Raw genomic sequence first — 21792 nt, 5'->3', positions numbered from 1 at the left:
ATGATGTTCTCTCACTAAATAATACAAAATTTGAAGACTTTGTTGAACGAATCTATCCCATCGAACTAGAGATAAAGAATACTACAGGTACAGTTAAGTCTGCCTCATATCTTGACTTACATCTAGAAATTGACAATGAGGGTCGGTTGAAAACAAAACTTTACGACAAAAGAGATGATTTCAGCTTCCCAATTGTGAACTTTCCATTTCTATGTAGCAACATTCCAGCAGCGCCTGCACACGGAGTATATATCTCTTAATTGATACGATATTCCCGGGCTTGTATTTCCTATCATGATTTCCTTGATAGAGGATTGCTGCTCACAAGGAAGCTATTAAACCAAGAGTTCCAAATGGTGAAGTTGAACTCATCCCATCGTAAATTTTACGGACGCCATCACGAGTTGGTTGACCGTTATAGAATAACCGTTTCACAGATGATATCGGATATGTTCCTTATGTCGTAACTACAATACCCTTCCCTTTTCACGAATGTGACCTACCGAATTAGACTACTTACCGGGTTTGTAATAACATAAGCAACACGACGGGTGCCACATGTGGAGCAGGTTCTGCTTAACCTTCCGGAGCACCTGAGATCACCCCCAGTTTTTGGTGGGGTTCGTGTTGCTTAGTCTTTAGTTTTCTATGTTGTGTCATCTGTACTATTATTTGTCTGTTTGTCTTTTTATTTTTGGCCATGGCGTTGTCAGTTTGTTTTCGATCTATGAGTTTGACTGTATCTCTGGTATCTTTCGTCCCTCTTTGCTACATAGAAAAGTTTACAATTGGGAAGATGAAATCATCTTTTGTCGTAGAATTTTGTTCTCAACTGAACTTCAGTCAAGATATGAGGTAGACTTAACTGTATCTGTTTTAGTACGAACTCGTTTAAGATTTAAATTTTTCTATTTTACAATCAATTCGTCATATCGAAATGGAGAATGGGAATGAACAGAACAATGTTTAGTGTCACATTATTTGTGTCGTTTGCCTCTTCTTTCTTTCTTCACTCAGCAACGTTGCTGGCATGGATCTAAATAATAAATATTTTTTAATAAATATCTCTGTAAGTTAAAGGTCCTTTGCAAAAACTCAAAATACCAAACAAATAATGTAGATATTATTTTCCACCATGTTTTGACTTGATTGCTGTGAGACAGTCAGTTAACGTATATTTGTTCCGCCTGACAGAAATTCCCCTCGGAACTTTGTTATACAATGCCACAATATAAATATTCTATGCCGTTTATTCCTATTAGAACAAATACTGTAATATTTGTTCCAGTGGACCATCTCCTCGTATTATCATGTTATCGATGATGTCCCTGTACACATCTGGTCCAATTAACATAGATATTCCAAAATTGTCTTTCTCACTCACACGATGATCCTTTATTGATACCTTGTAAATATTACAACTTTGACGCTTCTTAAAGAATACAATTTTTCTTCTATATCTTCTCTTCAAATTTCCACCAGCTTTTCAATGTTTTGATTAGTATCTCCAAAGGCAGCTATTCTAAGTGTAGTGACACTCCCACTGGGTTGTAACTGCAAGTTCTTCGCCGTGGCCTCTCGTCGAAAATGATTTAACGAATTGATTACCTACCAAAACTGGTGAAATGTTTGTTTTAAGGAGTACGTTTTGAGGTCTTTGTTAAACGGAAGCATCATACAATGTGTAAAATGTTATAATTATCTACATGTTATAAGTGTATATCTACTTTACCGATTACAGCATGAAACAAATACAAATGCAATCCGTAAAATATCAGCTGCTCGACACAATATGAAACCTTTTTGAACTCAATTGTTTGCTATGGTCACTCAATAAAAACACACAGCTGATATTTGACAGTATCGATTTTATCAAATACTAATAAACAGTAATTACTAGCCTGACTAGAGACTTTTTGCAAAATAATATAGCGTAATCATGGTAGTGATACATTGAATTAATTCGGTAACTGTGCTTCTTTTTCCGCCATTTACTATATAGCCTTTCTCTATTAGACGTGGCATATCTGTGTCTATATGGTAGACTTTACAATGCGTCATTTTGTATAGATACCGTTGCTGATTTTAACAATAAGGGTAGAATTAATCAGTGTGTCTGATTTGAGACAATTCTCTGATATGGATCGTACACAGTGGGGTCGTATCTTATTTTGCGAGCTCTAAAATTTCATCACCGCAATTAAGATAATGAAGTGACACCCTGTTCGTAATACAATTGCTACAGGTACATACATACCAAATCTTTGTATCTATGGAAGAATGTAAAAAAATGTTTTCAGTCATTGTGGTAACGTGGTCAGTTTGTTTTCGACTTATGAGTTTGATTATCCTTTGGTATCTTTCTCCTCTCTTTTGAAATAATTAATATAAAAAAAAGATGTGGTATGATTGCCAATGAGACTTTGCAATAACAAAAAAACATGTTTTAGCGGTTAAAATATAAATCAAAAGACTAAAACATTATTTTATAATTCATTATTAAGATGATTTTTTAATTTTTTCTTATAAGAATAATTTATAGTTTATCGCTACGATCACCATATAGCTTAATTATCGTTGAAAAAGGATTTCCGAGAACTTCCAGGCAACTTGAACGTAATCAAGAACCGAACAACAAGCATGATCAGTAGACCAGAATCAATGAAACTATATGAACAGATGATCCCCGATCAGAAAAAACGTAGATTTATTGACAAATTTAAGAAAACAGATGTTCAGACCAGAGTGCACTACAACTTCAACACCAATCATAATCGCTCATGATTGTAGTTATCGAGAGTCTACAAATAATATCAGTCTTAAGGTCTGCCAAAAGAAAATTTCCAACAGCGATGAACAATTTAACATGAACACTAGCCAGATTAAAGTTGAACAAACATGCAGTTGTTATAGTTGTAGAGAATGACTTTTTTACCAGTAGAGCTGCATGATGATGACAATGATGTCACAAGATTTTTAGTTTATTTGTGAACCTTAACGACCCCCTAAGTCCACTTACAGCGTATCGTTTTAAAGAACACAACGTGCTCTCCGTTTATTTTGCAAGCTACCACTGTGAATTTGAATCCTTTCTTCTACAAGTATTTACTCAAGAATCTCTTGTATGTAGACAATTTTCATGAAGTTTTTCCTACGAGGATATATCTCACTTTCTGACTAGACTTGAGACAACTATCTAAAGGAGGATTTCATCTGAGAACGTGGTCTAAATAATCCGAAATTGTATGAAATAGAAGCAAAAGTAGAAAGTCTATACGACAACAATCAGTAAAGATTTAAGGGTTGGGATTGAAAAATCAAACTGAGTCTATTTCTTTTCAGGACAACTTAACATTTAACTAAACTTGACATTCTTTAGACATGGAGGTAATTTTTAACATAATTGTACAAAAAATGACGAGATTCCACCCAACCATTGAAGATCAGCCTGTCTATGTTGTTTTTGCGTACATAAGAAACTTATTTTCCAGACTTGCCTAAACATGACGATAACACTTGTCAATAGTGAAACAATTGAAGCTTTTATAAGAAGAGAATTTAATAATAATATGTCGAGGACAGACAATGCGTTACTCAAAAATACCGCAACATACTTATACATGTTGCCCTCTTAATATCGATTTAAGCATCTACAGTGTTTAATGATATGGACGCTCATGGATACCAGTAAGTGATACCGTTACACCTTTTCGTCAAACATACTGAATGGCGAGGATACATCACATGCAAGTAACAGGTAAGCCATACATAATACCGAATCTCCGCCTTACCAAAGGAAAGAGCACAAAGGTCATTTTGATTTCAATATCTGGAAAGAATTTTACAGGATCTTTATCTGTGGGAGATGCCGATAACACTAAACTCGAAGTTAATATATGTCTGTGCCTCAACTAGATGAGACAGCTGAGGAAATAAAACCAAAAAGGTTGTTATTGTTGGCTTGGCAGAAAGAAACTTAATTACAAACAAAGTTTCCTTACAAACATCGTTATATTTCTGGGTCTTTCAAGTGCTCCACGAAACCTATTTCTAAATTATTAACATCAATTTTATCAGCAATCAAAATCGGGCTTCAAAGTTATTGTGAAACTACCTATTCTAGAGGTGGCGTGAATCAGATGTGGATACTAAAAAAAAGATCTTTTAGAGTACATACAATCTAACACTCTTTCATCTTGCAATAGTATTAAAACATTTGACTTTTCTACACTTTACCCAAGTATTCTCCATTCCAAACTAAAAGACATATTAAAAGAGCTGGTTCTGCTTTTTTTTCAAACAAAAAGAATTGCCTACGTAGATACAAGTTTTTAGTCTTAGGGAGGGATAACTCGTACTTTGTAAAAAAATCGCTCTGATTCGAACAAAAACTATCTGAAACTGACATATATTTCTATTTGTATCCATTTGATGTGTTAAGCCTTTTTCAACTGATTTTTATAGTTTGTTCTTATGTTGTACTGTTACACCACTGTCCCAGGTTAAGGGAGGGTTGAGCGCTCACAAACATGTTTAACCCCGCCACATTCTTTATGTGCCTGTCCCAAGTCAGGATCCTGTAGTTCAGTGGTTGCCGTTGGTTCATGTCTGTCATATTTGTTTTTCGTAAATTGTTTTGTTATAAATTAGGCCGTTAGTTTTCTCAATTGAATTGTTTCATATTTTTCATGTCGGAGCCTTTTATAGCCGACCATACGGTATGAGTTTTTCTCATTGTTGAAGGCCGTACGGTCATCTATAATTGCTTACATCCACTTCATTTGAAATTTGGTGTTTAGTTGTCTCATTGGCAATCATACTACATCTTACTACATCTCCTTAATTTTATATTATCAAGATGCTTGATTTCTTGATTGACAACATATTTGTTACGATTGGAGGACGTGTTTTTCAACAAACAATCGGCATTCCCATAGGAACCAACTGTGCTCAACTTCTTGCCGACTTGTTTCTTTATTCATATGAGGCTGACTTCATACAGACACTTCTTATGAAGAAAGAAAAGAAGTTAGCAGTATCCTTTATCTTTGCTTTCCGCTATATTGATGATGTTCTCTCACTAAATAATTCAAAATTTGGTGACTATGTTGAACGCATCTATCCCATCGAACTTGAAATAAAGGATACAACAGATACAGTTAAGTCTGCCTCATATATAGAAATTGACAAAGATGGTCGGTTGAAAACAAAACTTTACGACAAAAGAGATGATTTTAGCTTCCCAATTGTGAACTTCCCATTTCTATGTAGCAACATTCCAGCAGCGCCTGCATACGGAGTATATATCTCCTAGTTGATACGATATTCCAGGGCTTTTATTTACTGTCATGATTTCCTTGATAGAGGTTTGCTGCTCACAAGGAAGCTATTAAACCAAGAGTTCCAAGTAGTGAAGTTGAAATCGTCCCCTCGTACATTTTACGGACGCCATCACGGTTTGGTTGACCGTTATAGAATATCCGTTTCACAAATGACAACGGTTATGTTCCAATTGTCGTAACTACAATCCCATCCCTTTTCCCCGAATGTAATATTTATCACCGGATTTGTACTAACATGAGCAAAACGACGGGTACCACATTTGGAGCAGGAGCTGCTTACCCTTCCGGAGCACCTGAGATCACCCCCAGTTTGTGGTGGGGTTCGTGTGGCTCAGTTTTGGGGTTTCTATGTTGTGTTTTGTGTACTGTTGTTTGTCTGTTTGTCTTTTTCTTTTTTAGTCATGGCGTTGTCAGTTTATTTCCGACTTATGAGTTTGAATGTCCCTTTGGTATCCTTCGCCTCTCTTTTTTTTGGGACTAGAACAAAACAACTATCCACACTTAATTTTAGACAAAAAGCACTTGAGAGAGGAAAATTAAAGGACTATTTTGAATCTGATCATGGGTTTAAAGTGGTTGAAAACTTCATTAATAATGAAAGGGTTTACCGCTATAAATGTATTCATGCTTACCCTATTTCATTTTCCTAATTGTATTTTAAATTATCATTAAAACATTCTTACTCAAACTCACTTGATGCTTTCATCTTAAAGATTTATCTATTTCTATTTATCTTTGTGATCTGTGCGTGTTGGTATTGTTTTAGTACGAATTCATTAAGATTGGAACTCTTCTTCTTTACAACCAATTCGTAATATCACAATATGGCAAGCATTAAGGGGAATGAAAAGTGCAATGTTTAGTGTCACATTATGACGACAAAGGACAGAGAATTTAGTACATAGTATAGACTGGAATCCTCGATGACCGACTTAGAGCAGAGATTGGGCCAGGATCCCAGGCTAGAACAAATGACTTTCGACAACCTTACAAGATATTTTCTCAATATGATAGCCGAGACAACGCCAATACAGGGTTTTTACTTCATACTAGTTACATAAACTTTTGTCCGTCTTCATTTCATGGTAGAACTGCATTTTTGTTCTTAAATATTTCTATCAATAGAATGGCATACAAACTTCTCAGACATCAACGGCAACAGCACCTGCACCCGAGGAGCAACTGCGACCATTTGACCTGCTAGGCAGTATAATTATAACTCTCGTTAGACGAGTGAAACATCGATCTTCGAACGCTAAGTTTTATGCATACACTTTTAAAAATTTTTGGATTTAGACCAAACTGTACACAATTCAATTTCATTCATGTGAACTTAATTGCCATTAAACACTATATATTATAACATTTTTGTAGGTTTGTGACAAAAATCAAATAAAGTGTATACAAATAAAGAGAGATAACTCGAAACAATAACGAAATCCAATAGATTCATTGAAATTAAATCTTCCACAGAAAGGCAAAGATTCCGAGAAATACAGAAACAAAAAATGATAACATGGAGTGAAGAAAGAACTTCAAAGAAGATGAAAACAGCACAAGAGGCGACTCGAAATATGACTAAAATAGATAAGAAGAACTGTTTTGGAAAGTATAACTAGTAACGAAGACGTTGATAAATGATTGATTGATTGATTGATTGTTGGTATTTAACGCCATTTTCAAAAAACTTAGCTATATCATGGCTGCCGGGTTTTATAAGTAGAGGAATATAGAGTACCCGGAGAGACCATCAACCTTCGACAGTAAAATGAGTTTGATATATAGAACGAAAATGCAGATAAGTGAAATAATAGGAGATATATAGAAACCAACAAAACCATATAAAACGGGAGAAAATATTAAAGATTTGACTTTGGAGATGAGGAAGCCAGACGTAGTGTAAACAACTAGAGAAAACGAGACATGAATTCATTGATATTAGTGAGGTATCAATTTTCATAGATTTCTTGTGTAGGAGGAATCACTAGAAATGAAATAGAACATTCTAGTTACTTTGATAGTAGAAAATGATAAAGAAAAAACGAAAAAGGAAACCCTCGAATTAGCACATTTTCTCCAACCACGAAAATACATGAATCCATATTTATGATAATGATAGTTTTCACGCATCATTGTTACCAAGTACTATCTACTCTTGTCTATAAAAGAGATGTGAAAGATACCAAAGATACATTCAAACTCAAAGTCGAAAACAAACTGACAACGCCTAGCAAAAAATGAAAAACGATCAAAACACAAAGAACAGTATACAAAACACAACATAGAAAACAACAGACTGAGCAACACGAACCTCATTAAAATCGGGTGATGGGGGGGTTCTCAGGTTTTTCGGAAGGGTAAGCAGATCCTGTTCCACATGTGGCATCCGTCGTGTTGCTCATTTTAGTACAAACCCGGTTTATATTAATAAGTTAAAAACATATGGTTACCGGGACACCTGTCAGTCTCAATGAAAAATTTGATGACTATTATCTATGACTGGCCTTTGCAGTGACTCATTGAGAGGTCATTGGTCGACCTATTCCAGATTAAAAGAGAGGCGAAGGATACCAAATGGACATTCACACTCATCAGTCAATATTAAACCGACAACGCCATGGCTAAAAAAGAAAAAAAACAAACAGACAAACAACAGTACACAAAACACAACATAGAAAACTATAGACTGAGCAACACGAACCCCACCAAAAACTGGGGGTGATCTCAGATGTTCCGGAAGGGTAAGCAGATCCTGTTCCACATGTGGCATCCGTCGTGTTGTTCATGTTAGTATAAACCCGGTGTTAAGTCTAATTCGGTAGGTCACATTCGGGGAAAAGGGGACGGTATTGTAGCTAAGACATTGGACAATATTCCATAACGGTCAACCAACTCGTGATGGCGTCTGTAAAAGAAATTTTCAACGATTTCAACTTCACCACTTGGAACTCTTGGTTTAATAGCCTCCTTGGGAGCAGCATCCCTCTATCAGGGAAATTGTGATAAGAAATGCAAACCATGGAATATCGTATCAACCGGATATATACCCTATATGCAAGAGCTGCTGGAATGTTGCTACTTCTTCACTCAGCAACGTTGCTGGCATGGATCTAGACAATAAGTGTTTTTAATAAATATCTCTGTAAGTTAAGGGTCCTTTGCAAAAACTCAAAATACCAAACAAATAATGTAGATATTATTTTCCACCATGTTTTGACTTGATTGCTGTGATACAGTCAATGTATATTTGTTCCGCCTGACAGAAGTTCCCCTCGGAATTTTGTTATACAATGCCACAATATAAATATTCTATGCCGTTTATTCCTATTAGAACAAATACTGTAATATTTGTTCCAGTGGACCATCTCCTCGTATTATCATGTTATCGATGATGTCCCTGTACACATCTGGTCCAGTTAACATAGATATTCCAAAATTGTCTTCCTCACTCACTCACACTTTATTGATACATTGTAAATATTACAACTTTGACGCTTCTGGGTTGCAACTGCAAGTTCTTCGCCGTGGCCTCTCGTCGAAAATGATTTAACGAATTTATTACCTACCGAAACTGGTGAAATATTTGTTTTAAGGAGTACGTTTTGAGGTCTTTGTTAAACGGAAGCATCATACAATGTGTAAAATGTTATAATTATCTACATGTTATAAGTGTATATCTACTTTACCGATTACAGCATGAAACAAATACAAATGCAATCCGTAAAATATCAGCTGCTCGACACAATATGAAACCTTTTTGAACTCAATTGTTTGCCACGGTCACTCGATAAAAAACACATAGCTGGTATTTGACGGTATCGATTTTATCAAATACTAATAAACAGTAATTACTTGACTGACTAGAGACTTCTTGAAAAATAATGTAGCGTAATCATGGTAGTGATACATTGAATTAATTTTGTAACTGTGCTTCTCTTTCCGCCATTTACTATATAGCCTTTTACTTCTCTATTAGTCGAGGCATATCTGTGTCGATATGGTAGACTTTACAATGCGTCATTTTTGTATAGATGCCGTTGCTGATTTTAACAATAAAGGTAGTGTGTCTGATTTGAGACAATTCCCTAATATGGATCGTACACAGTGGGATCGTATCTTACTTTGCGAGCTCTATAATTATCATCACCGCAATTAAGATAATGAAGTGACACCCTGTTCGTAACACGATTGCTACAGGTACATACATACCAAATCTTTGTATCTATGTAAAAAAAAAGTTTTCAGTCATTGTGGTAACGTGGTCAGTTTGTTTTTGACTTATGAGTTTGATTATCCTTTGGTATCTTTCTCCTCTCTTTTGAAATAATTAAGTTTGCAATAACAAAAAAACATGTTTTAGTGGTTAAAATATAAATCAAAAGACTAAAACATTATTTTATAATTCATTATAATGATGATTTTTTTTATTTTTGTTATAAGAATAATGTATACTGTTTAGCTTAATTATCATTGAAAAAGGATTTCCCAGTACTTCCAGGCAACTTGAACGTAATCAAGAACCGAACAGCAAGCATGATCAGTAGACCAGAATCAATGAAACTATATGAACAGATAATCGCCGATCAGAAAAAATGTAGATTTATTAACAAATTTAAGAAAACAGATGTTCAGACCAGAGTGCACTACAACTTCAACACCAATCATAATCGCTCATGATTGTAGTTATCGAGAGTCTACAAATAATATCAGTCTTAAGGTCTGCCAAAAGAAAATTTCCGACAGCAATGAACAATTTAACATGAACACTAGCCAGATTAAAGTTGAACAAACATGCAGTTAATATAGTTGTAGAGAAGGACTTTTTTACCAGTAGAGCTGCATGATGATGACAGGGATGTCACAAGATTTTTGGTTTATTTGTGAACCTTAACGACCCCCTTAGTCCACTTACAGCGTATCGTTTTAAAGAACACAACGTGCTCTCCGTTTATTTTGCATGCTACCACTGTGAATTTGAATCCTTTCTTCTACAAGAATTTACTCAAGAATATCTTGTATGTAGACAATTTTCATGAAGTTTTTCCTACGAGGATATATCTCTCTTTCTGACTAGACTTGAGACAACTATCTAAAGGAGAATTTCATCTGAGAACGTGGTCTAAATAATCCGAAATTGTATGAAATAGAAGCAAAAGTAGAAAGTCTAGACGACAACAATCAGTCAAGATTTTAGGGTTTAGATTTGAAAAATCAAACTGAGTCTATTTCTTTTCAGGACAACTTAACATTTAACTAAACTTGACATTCTTCAGACATGGAGGTAATTTTTAACCAAATTGTACAAAAAATGACGAGATTCCACCCAACCATTAATATCGATTTAAGCATCTACAGTGTTTAATGATATGGACGCTCATGGATACCAGTAAGTGATACCGTTACACATTTTCGTCAAACATACTGAATGGCGAGGATACATCACATGCCAGTAACAGGTAAGCCATACATAATACCGAACCCCCGCCTTACTAAAGGAAAGAGCACAAAGGTCATTTTGATTTCAATATCTGGAAAGAATTTTACAGGTTCTTTATCTGTGGGAAATGCCGATAACACTAAACTCTAAGCTAATATATGTCTGTGCCTCAACTAGAGCTATTTAAATTGAGACCGTTTTCCAATTCATCATTCATGCTAACATTTAGTAGATCTACTATCCAAAAAGTTGGGTTCGAGAACGCTAATTTCGAATTATATAAGAAGATAATAAAATAGAGAATGGAAACGGGGAATGTGTCAAAGACACAAAAACCCTACCAAAGAGCAGAAAACAGCTCAAAGCCACCAATGGGTCTTCAACGTAGCGAGAAAATTCCGAACCCGGAGGCGGGTTTCAGCTGGCCCCTAAACAATAAGTATACTAGTTTAGCAAAACGGACGCCACACTAAACTCCGAAACATACAAATGAACCAAAATCTAACAAAAACACACGAAACTAACAAAGGCTGAAGGTTCCTGACTTGGGACGGGCACAAAAATGCGGCGGGATTGAACTGTTTTGTTTATATCTCAATCCTCCCCTATACCTCTAGCCAATTTGGAATAAACAAACACACAGCAATACGCACAGTAAAAATCAGTTTAATTAATAGAAGTCCGAGTCCGATGTTAGAATAGGTAACAGAAGAAACTAAGCAAAATGACAATGATCAAAATAAGTTAACAAAGGACTACTAGCAGTTACTGGCATGCCAGCTCCGGGCCTCAATTAAATTGATCGAAAGGTTATGTCTTCATCATATGAAAATCTGCCACAATTCCTCCCGTTAGGGGTTTTGTATCATGCCATCATAGATTATACGAAAGGATTCACCCTTGTGAATAAGTCTGTTTAAAGGTTTGGTTAGCTTTTGATGTGAATGACGATATTTTGTGCCTTGTGTATAATTAGCATAAAAGTTAGGATGTGAAATACCTCAACGTATAAGATGTTTGCACGTTTGTGTATGATTACCGATTAGACAACTATCAGCCAGAGATGAAACGGTGGAGATGTAAGCATTTATAAGTCACCGCAAAATGTTTTAAAATGAGCAAAACCCATACCGTATGGTAAGAGAAAGGCGAAAGATACCAAATGGACATTCAAACTCATAAGACGAAAATAATCTGACAACGCCATGGCTAAAAAAGAAAAAGACAAACAGACAAACACCAGTACACATAGCACAACATAGAAAACAAAAGACTGAGCAACACGGACCCCACCACAGTTACTGAAAGCTAGTTCAAAGTCAGTTTCAACTGATAAACGAATCATATCCCCCAGACTAAAAATTCAATCTGTACATATCCAATAGATTTAGTGTAAAGACATCGTGAACAGTTTGTTGACAAACACGTCCGTATATAATGCCAACATATAAGTATTTCCATTGGGTCGATACCATGTTTCCCTTGATTTACTACCATTTGGCGACACCACTAATGGTGGACTGTTAGTGCACGAGGGTCTGATTCAACGAGTTGTCAATGTTTCCTTTTGGTTTACTACCATTGGGTCAATACTATTGATGATGGAATGTTATCATTCAACCAGTGGTCAATGTTCCCTTTGATTTACCACAAAAACGGTGATACCCCTGATATTAACTGTTAATCCACGAGTGTGTTATTCACACAGTAGTCAATGTTTCCCTTCATTTGCTACAATTTAATCCATTAGTCAAAGAGGATAGCTATAAAACCAAGTTTAACCCACCACTTTCTTCTGGAAAAACCTGTACTAAGACAGGAATATGACAGTTGTATTCAATTCGATCCATTGGTGGATATTGTCTAACGTTTGATTTTGTCAGTCTTTATGGATTTCCCCCTTTTTTAATATACCTTGGAGTTCGGTATTTTTGTTAATACTTTTTCACCCAGTAGTCAATTGTTCCCTTAAACTTGCTACCACTGGGTATATATACTCTGATGATGAACTGTTGGTCAACGAGGGTATAACTCACCCAGTAGTCATTGTTTTTCTTTAAGTTTCTTTCCTTTGAACTACACCACTGATGATGGACATTTAGTCAACGAAAGTATCATTCACCCAGTAGTCAATGTTTCACTAATTTACTAACACTGAATCGACACCACTGAAGATTGGCTGTTAGTCCATGGGGTATTATCGACAGAGTAGTCAATGTTCTCTTTTATTTACAACTATTGGATCGACACCACTGATGATGGGCTGTTACTCCATGATGGTATTTATCACCCAGTAGTCCATTTTTCTCTTTGATTTACAACCATTGGGTCTACACCATTGTTGATCGACTGTTACTTCATGAAGGTATCATTCACCCAGTAGGCAATGTTCTGTTTGGTTTACAACCATTGGGTAAACACCACTGATCATCGACTGTTACTTCATGAGTATATCATTCACCCAGCAGTTAATGTTCATTTTGATTTACAATCATTGGGTCAACACCACTGATGATGGACTGTTAGTTCATGAGGGAATCATTCACCCAGCCGTCTATGATCTCTGATTTACAACCATTGGGTCGACACCACTGATGATGGACTGTTAGTTCATGAGTGTTTCATTCACTCGGTTGTCTATGTTCTCTTTGATTTACAACCATTGGGTCGTTACCACTGATGATGGACTGTTAGTTCATGTGGGTATCATTCACCCGGTCGTTTATGTTCTCTTTGATTTACAACCATTGGGTCGATACCACTGATGATGGACTGTTAGTTCATGATGGTATAATTCACTCAGTCCTCTATGTTCTCTTTGATTTACAACCATTGGGTCGATACCACTGATGATGGACTGTTAGTGCATGAGGGTATCATTAACCCAATAGTCAATGTTCTCTTTGATTTGCAACCATTGGGTTAACACCACTGATGATGGATTGTTAGTCCATGAGGGTCTGATTCAACAAGTTGTCAATGTTTCCTTTTGATTCAACAAGCTGGCAATATTTCCCCTTGATATACAATCATTGGTCGACACCACTGATGATGGACTGTTATTGCACGAGGGCCTGATTCAACAAGTTGTCAATGTTTCTTTTTGATTTACTACCATTGGGTCAATACCATTGATGATGGAATGTTAGTTCATGAGGGTATCAGTTACCCAGTTGTTAACGTTCTCTTTGATTTACAACCATTGGGTCAACACCACTGATGATGGACTGTTAGTTCATGAGGGTATCATTCACCCAGTCGTCAATGTTCTCTTTGATTTACAACCAATGGGTCGACACCATTGATATTGGTTTGTTACTTCATGATGGTATCATTCACCCAATCGTCTATGTACCCTTTGATTTACAACCATTTGGTCGACACCACTGATGGTTGACTGTTACTTCATGAGGGTACCATTCACCCAGTCAGTTGTCAATGTTATCTTTGATTTATTACGTGTGTATTGCACGAATTGCTGGTACATTATTACGAGTTCGTGCATTGTTAAGTTTTTCTTCTAGACTTTTTGTAATTTGAACATATGTTTAGTACTGTACGTTATAAAACAAATATGAGAATTTAGGTCAATTCGGTGACAATGAATTTGACAGGTAATGCCCCTGTAATGCTGAAATTAGTTTTTCTTCTAATTTTAAAACAATAATAGTAATAATAAAAATAGAAATAATGATAATAAATTCTTTATTTTCAGAAGGTTACACGGTTTACAAAACAGTTAAACCGTCCCGTGACCTTTCTCATCTAGATATTAGATAAAATATGATTTTGATATAAATGATAAATAAACAAAAGAGTAATAGATAAGCAAAAAATACTAATACAGTGTATGCAAGAGCACATATATAGTCCCGAGTATATAGTACAGGTTGACAAATACCATTGACTTAAATAAAAAGTATGCTATAAGCTTATAGTAAAATTATGACATTATAACTACGAAAATATTCGTTTAGTATTTTCTAGAGATAAGCTTGGCATTCTGTTTTAAAAACATTTGCACTTTTACTTTCTTTCAAATCTAAAGGTAAGGAATTCCACAACAAGATTTTGAAAACGTATATCCTGGCATGGTAAGACCTGAAAAAATAGCCTTGCCTAAAACGACATATGAAAATGAATATTCTGCGATACCAAGTACAGGAATCAATCGTGTACAAATGTGCAAATAATTTTCTCGCGTCACGTCCTCGGAAAAACAATAAGCATGCGTAGCATCAGATGACAATGAAAATTCAATTTGGAAAAATCTTCCTGCACCCACCCACCACATGCCCCACCCCTTTTATCAAATGGTCGTCCCCTAATGCATAGTTATTAACAATTGAACAACTTGAAAAATTGTTCAGATAAATATTTACTGCCACTTCCATAAAATGTTTAATTTCTATTATAAATTATAAATTTTCTATTGTTTGAAAAGAGAGGCGAAAAATACCAGAGGGACATTCAAACTCATAAGTCGAAAATAAACTGACAATGCCATGGTTAAAAAAGAAAAAGACAAACAGACAAACAGACGAACAATAATACACAAAACACAACATAGAAAACTAAAGACTGAGCAACACGAACCCCGCCAATGATCTCATATCCCTTCTAAAAAAAATACTCAAACGATTGTACTATCAGATCAACTTTGTATTTCCATCATTTTCAATTTATTTATTTTTTTTTTTGGGGGGGGGGGGGGGTAATCATTATTATTATTATCATTAATACAATCAATCAAGAAAAATTAGAACAATTCATTGTAATTTATTCATTTGATATATTATATTTATTTATGTATGATTCATTGTAATTATTCTGCTCCTTGTGGGTGCTTTGATTAGAAATTAAAATCATAGATCTAATTATTCAGAAAAGATAGATGTTTGAACATGTTCGTTTCCCGCCATATGTCAAGGTATTGCACAACCTAGTAATTGTTTCTGTCAATTTTGTTATTCGTTGATATTTGTTTTTCTCTGCATTATAAAACGCTCAAATGACATTAGGAAAGTCGGTCAATATTTCTGGTTCTAAAAATAAGGCTTATACTTTGCATTGATTGGTTAATTTTTGCATCTGTAGCTATTTTGGGATTTGACGTTCGACACAGTATAAAAGCAGCCGGGATTCCCCTTATTTGCTCGTTGTTGCCTGCTCTCGTTCAGGTAGTCGGTGGTTGTTTGCCCTTGGACCGCCGCTACGTTTCTGAACAAAAATAAGGACTTGAATGGAAGAAGTGAGTATTTAAAGGCTCAAACGAACGTTCAATCTAACATTTACAACAATCTAGACAACATTTTTTAACGAAAAGTAGTCTAATTTAAAGAAAATTATCTCGATTCTTCTGACCTAATTTGAAACGAACACGAGGTGATCTGCCGGCCAGCTGATCAAATCCAATATGGAAGCCGACCAACATCTTGCGAATGATTATATTACCGATTTCGACTTAGATCAGTTATTGGATGCTTCAGAAGTAAAGAAGGAGATAGAAGATAGGTATAGCAACTGTTGTAAACAAAGTGATATGTCCTCGCGAAGTGGATCTTCAGGAGCGACCACACCTTGCTCAGATTTGAGTGTACCCCCTTCTCCAACTTACAGCGATGAAGTTCCAAGTCCTTCAGATAGTAATTCTAGTGTATTTAGCGGTCTTAACTGGCTTACCCAAAGTGTATTTGAAACTGACATGAAATTAAAAACAAGCTTTAGCAACAGTCAAAAGTCGACGCAAAGTCTGGAGGAGGAAATTGAAGAAGATGTAGATTGTTTGATATCATCCAGTCCAGAATTTGTTCAGAACTTTAGTAAATATTTGGTTTCTGGTGCAGAAGCTGGGAAGCAATCATTAAGTCGTCGGGACATGCTGGAAGATAAGGCAGCACCAACAAAAATTCCCTCAATTAAAAGATCTCTTAGTCATTCAAGTACAAGTTCTACTAAATCCAAAACAGAAGAAAGTCTTAATTCGCTTGAAGATGAAGAACTAGTTGCACTACCGGTGAGAGAACTCAATCGTCGTCTTCAAGGATTACCTAAAGAAGATGTAGTAAAACTTAAACAAAAAAGGCGAACATTAAAAAATCGAGGCTATGCTCAAAATTGCCGTTCGAAACGAATGCATCAGCGTCAAAGTTTAGAGGTGACTAATAAAACATTAGAAAGTCAAGTGCGTCAACTTCAAAGACAGCAAGCAGTTTTGATGCGAGAGTGCCGGTTCTACAAGCAGCAGTGTGAAATTCTCAGGGCAAAGTGCAGTGGTGTAAGTGTAAAACGCGACAGTGATGGATCTTTCTCAAGCTACCCAAGTTCTCCAGATTGTCAGTAAAATGTGTGAATGTTGTTATGTGTGAAATGAAAAAAAGTAATATGCTATCATCAATGAAACCTTGTCACTGCTTCATAGAACATTATGAATAAGAATCGAGTAAAATTATCATGACTATGGATGGATTATAGACAAATACAATTAATAAGTGCATTATTTGTTAGGTGTAAATATCTTCAGAGTTTATTTTAACACAGTAAATAATTTTCTTTCATGTATGTTATGAAAAAAAGAAACAAAAATTAGAATATAGCCTTTATCACTTGTTTAACATAGTTCATATTTAATATCATGTTTGAAGTACTGGTCTTTTTGCCATATTTGCATAATTCATTATTTCCATTCATAAATTGTAGTAGTGTAAATTTCACTAGATGTAGTGTAAGATAAATAGTATAGGACAAAAGAAGTTTCAAACTAGTGGTCCTCAATAGATTGATCAACAAAATTCAAATCATTTTGATTTTAAGAAAATCAACTTTACCGTTTAATACATGTACAGAATAACATAATCATTGCAATTAACAAAGAAATAATAATATCTAACTACAAATATTGCATATCAGTAAGAATTTAACCACAAATTCTCAAAAAAAATAAATCATACTTGGAAAATTGAATAATGTTGTTTATGCGAATGTGTATAGCTTTTAATGTTTGGTCCATATGGTGTCGTGTATCATATGGCTCACACTAATCATGTTATATTTTTGCAAGTGTGTAATTATTGTTATCAGTTTGTGTATACTTGTTGAACTTGATTAATACATTTGAGTGATATATATAAGTAAGTGAATGTTAAAATTTTATTCAATGCAATGGAGAGTAGAATATCAAATTTGAATTTTTTAACCTATAGCCTGTTTCATAAAAATTTGGTAATTTATGAACATTACAGTGTAATAATGGTGTATGTAATGAAATTTTAAGGAGGTCTTACTAAATTGAGTTGTATGAAACAGGCTATAGGTTGTTTACAATAAGGTAGAGAAAGGGAAAGTTTGGATATATTATGGGACACACTGCAAGGGCAACTATAGTTATAGTAATAACCAGTGTGATTACCAATTCCATCTGTGATATATATTGTTTTATCAGGGACTGCAAGTCTGGTTTTCAAGGTGCCACCCTTTACAGCTGGTGACATTGGATTTATTTTTTAAAACTAAAAGTTATCTCTCCTAGATACTGTATTATTATTAATGTGACGGTGAAAAAGGGTGGTAAAAGGTATCATGGTCTGTGTGTCTGTGAACTACGCACACAGTTAATACTTGAAATCCAGATTTGTAGCCGAGACAAATTTAATTTGTATGGGTTAACATATTTTTTAAAGTTAACATGGGGAGAGAATTTTACCGAGTTTGTAAGAATGTTTTTAAGATTCACCAGAACCTATTAAGGAGCGATTGGTAGAATCTAATGTTTTTATAACGAATTTGCCAGAGTATTTGGACAATTTTTATATATATGTTGTTTTGAATTTGTAAGTGCATGTACATGTTTTACTCAAAGGGTTTGATATACGAACCCCCCAAAAAAAGAATTGTTAAAAAAGAGCTACAACAACCAATACAACAAAAATTAAAAAAAATAATAATTAAAAAAAAATCCCTTACTGTTGCAACGAAGTATAAATCCTAGTGATAGAGAGGCATGATACTTAATATGTTTCAGATAATATAATGTTTGTGTAACAGATTTTTAAAGTTGCAGCAGATTTAGGGTAAAAAAAATAGTAAAAGAAAAGAAAAAAGAAAAAAAAGTTGTAAGCCAAGCTTTGCGAAGATAACCAAGCAGGTTGCTTCCAAAGTAAAATCTCGGATTTGCCAGTGAAAAGGATGACTCTTGAATTTTTAAACCTATGAAGTAGATTGGCTTGCCTATCTGCGTTGTTATTGTATTGTAAAGCAGTTAGGAATAGGCTAATCAGTAAAGAGATAGAAAAATATTGTTTTAAATCGCATGCCTTAATTTAACTTTACAAATAAAATATTTATGCCCTGTAGGTGTATTAATTACCCCAAAATAATTACTATTCTACAGAACTACTCATTATATATATGTAAGCCAATATACAATCCATTAACCGAGTTTTTAATCTTCTTTTTATGCATCAAAAGATGTGGCCGTGACTGTTGAAGTTTTATTGAATGATCACACATTGGATATATTTTTAATGTTTATTGATTATGATATTATTTTCCCTACATATTGATCAAAGGCAGCACCACATGGCTTTTAATTTCAGTTAACAAAGGTGTATTTGGAAAAAAAAAAAGGGGGGGTTGTTTTAGGCTCTCGTGCATTTTTAGAGAGATGATATGTCATTTTAATATTTTTTATCTTTCATGTATATCCCATGTCGCATCCAACTACATGCAGTGAAGACACATTAGTGTTGGTTATTTAAACAAAAAAATATTGTTAATAGGGCTTTAAGTTACATAATGGCATGTTTCATAACTAAAATTCGATTGTAATGTAGATTTGCATACAGTATTATAAAAAGTCCTTGTAAGGAATATGCTAGAACAGGCATATCAAAATTTCTTTCAAAGTTATATTGACTAAATAACTATATTTTGTTGAACCATGTGTTGGTTCTCTGATATTGATTTTTATGTTTGTTTGTACAGTATTTACTTGGGACAAATCTATTTAAATTTCCTCTCTAATTTCTATTGACATTTTTACTTCACTGAACAAGATAAATGAGAAACCTATCTATTTGAGAAGTACAAAAGTTGAATTATTATAAGTAAAGTAACTTTAACACCTAAATAATGACCTACATGTACAAATGGGGAATTCAAATATATGTTTTGTTATTTTTCTGTATGAACAATCCTTTTGCTAAACATGATAAAGGAAATATTTTTCAATTGATTTTGATGTGCATTTTTAATGTGTTCATTGGGGTATATAACTGAAATATAGATGAAGGAAGTCTATGAAAATGGAAGCTTTATAACTTTTAAAACTTGCAAATCATTTCTTTAATGTTTTAAGTCCTGATAATTGTTTTAAATTGAGGTTTTAAATTCCTCAGGAAAACTAGTGTGCCAAATAAAGCTAATTTGGAAGTTCAAATTACTGACCCAGGGGCCCAGAAGTTCAACTTTTATAATAAAATATTGTCTTAGTTGAACTGGCGTGTTCATTATAACAATTTACAGTCTTTCATATTGAGTCTAATAGAACTGTATTCTGATCAATCTTGTATTGTTAATTGTTACAATTTGTTGATTGTTTTGTTTCTGAAATCTTGTTATTGGTTATTGTAAAAAAAATATACTTATTATTAAACTTGGAAAATACTAAATATTTTTACCAAGTGTGTGCAGGGGAAATGTGATAAAAAAAAATTGAATTAACTGCTCCCTTCATCTGGAAATACAAATATTTATAGAGATGTTGGCCCAATCATATGGATTGAATCAGAATTTATGCAAAATTTTGAAACTGAAGTTAAATTATTTCATGATATCCACTTTTTTCAGCATTTTAAAGAAGTCGGTCATTAATTTGTAGTTATAAAACTGATTCAAGAGTCACATTTCCGGCTGCAGATCTATTTAGTTTTTTCTATGACAACTTGCAGCTGAGTCTTATGTCTAAAATGTTGTGAAATTAACATGCAAGTTCAAGAAATGTGCTGAAAAAAACTTTCATACTGGCAAAACAAGTATTACAAAATTATTATTTATGTTGCATTTGTGACTGATTAAACCTTTTTTACGGTCGACTGAAGGCATTTAATCAAGTACATCAGGTTTGTGTGGTTAAAACTCAGCTGCAGATTGCCTGTTAAGAATTGGCAATTGGCTATAATGAGATTTGTATTGTATAATTAAAAACAGTTGACTTTAATGTGATAAGGAAAAGTGCTGGTTGTTTGTTACTATCTGCTTTACAAATACATGTAAAATGTATAAATTATGAAGCAAGATTAAAAAGCATGAAAAAAACTAAAGTATTTTATTTATTGTCCACTATCACCATCTCAGCATTAGAGATGTGAAAAACATTTGTGTATTTTTCTCTTTAAGAAAGTACAAGATGTATATATGCCAGTTCAAATAGGTCAGTAGACTAGATTATGCGTTCAGTGGGTTGATTTAACATGTCAAGATTTGCTAAAATTAATTATGTTATTCTACTTATGAACAGATGTGGTGTAAATGTTAATGAGACAGCAACTTGAAAATAAAAGTAGATAAAAGTAGACATGTAGAGGTCACTGAATGATCCTCAACAATGAACTAGTTGGATAGGGATCAAGGATTTTGAAAAAGGGGGCCTTCAAAGTCGACAAATTTAGGAGCAGAACATGCAAAAAGTCTATTCATTAATCACATACGTAGCTCCTCAAAGGGGCAAACAATCCGTCTCTGCTAGTGTCTACATAACGAGGAGATCAAAACTAACCCCAAATAAATAAGATTTTTTATTCAACAGAGGGGACCGATTAGTAGACGCCAATCTAAATAAAAAAATTGAGCAGGTGCCCTGCCACCTTGGTATCTTCTGCCTCTGCCAGTAGGTCAGTGTTCTTGGCAAGCCCCCTCTGCCAGTAGGTCAGTGTTCTTGGCAAGCCCCCTCTGCCAGTAGGTCAGTGTTCTTGGCAAGCCCCCTCTGCCAGTAGGACAGTGTACTTGGCAAGCCCC

General features: G+C 34.5%; 1 protein-coding gene across 1 annotated transcript; it reads left to right on the top strand.

The window, feature by feature from the left end:
* The first annotated feature begins 15922 nt into the window (after positions 1-15922).
* Positions 15923-21098, top strand: LOC127700964 (transcription factor Maf-like). The gene has a single exon (XM_052204720.1). The coding sequence runs from the start codon at positions 16196-16198 to the stop codon at positions 17120-17122; it is 927 nt and encodes a 308-aa protein (XP_052060680.1). The 5' UTR covers positions 15923-16195; the 3' UTR covers positions 17123-21098.
* The last annotated feature ends 694 nt before the right edge of the window (positions 21099-21792 follow it).

This window comes from Mytilus californianus, unplaced genomic scaffold (genome assembly GCF_021869535.1).
Source record: "Mytilus californianus isolate M0D057914Y unplaced genomic scaffold, xbMytCali1.0.p SCAF_5, whole genome shotgun sequence".
Lineage (NCBI taxonomy): Eukaryota > Metazoa > Mollusca > Bivalvia > Mytilida > Mytilidae > Mytilus > Mytilus californianus.
Note: the sequence above shows the minus strand (reverse complement) of the source record. Positions and strands in the feature narration are given on the sequence as shown.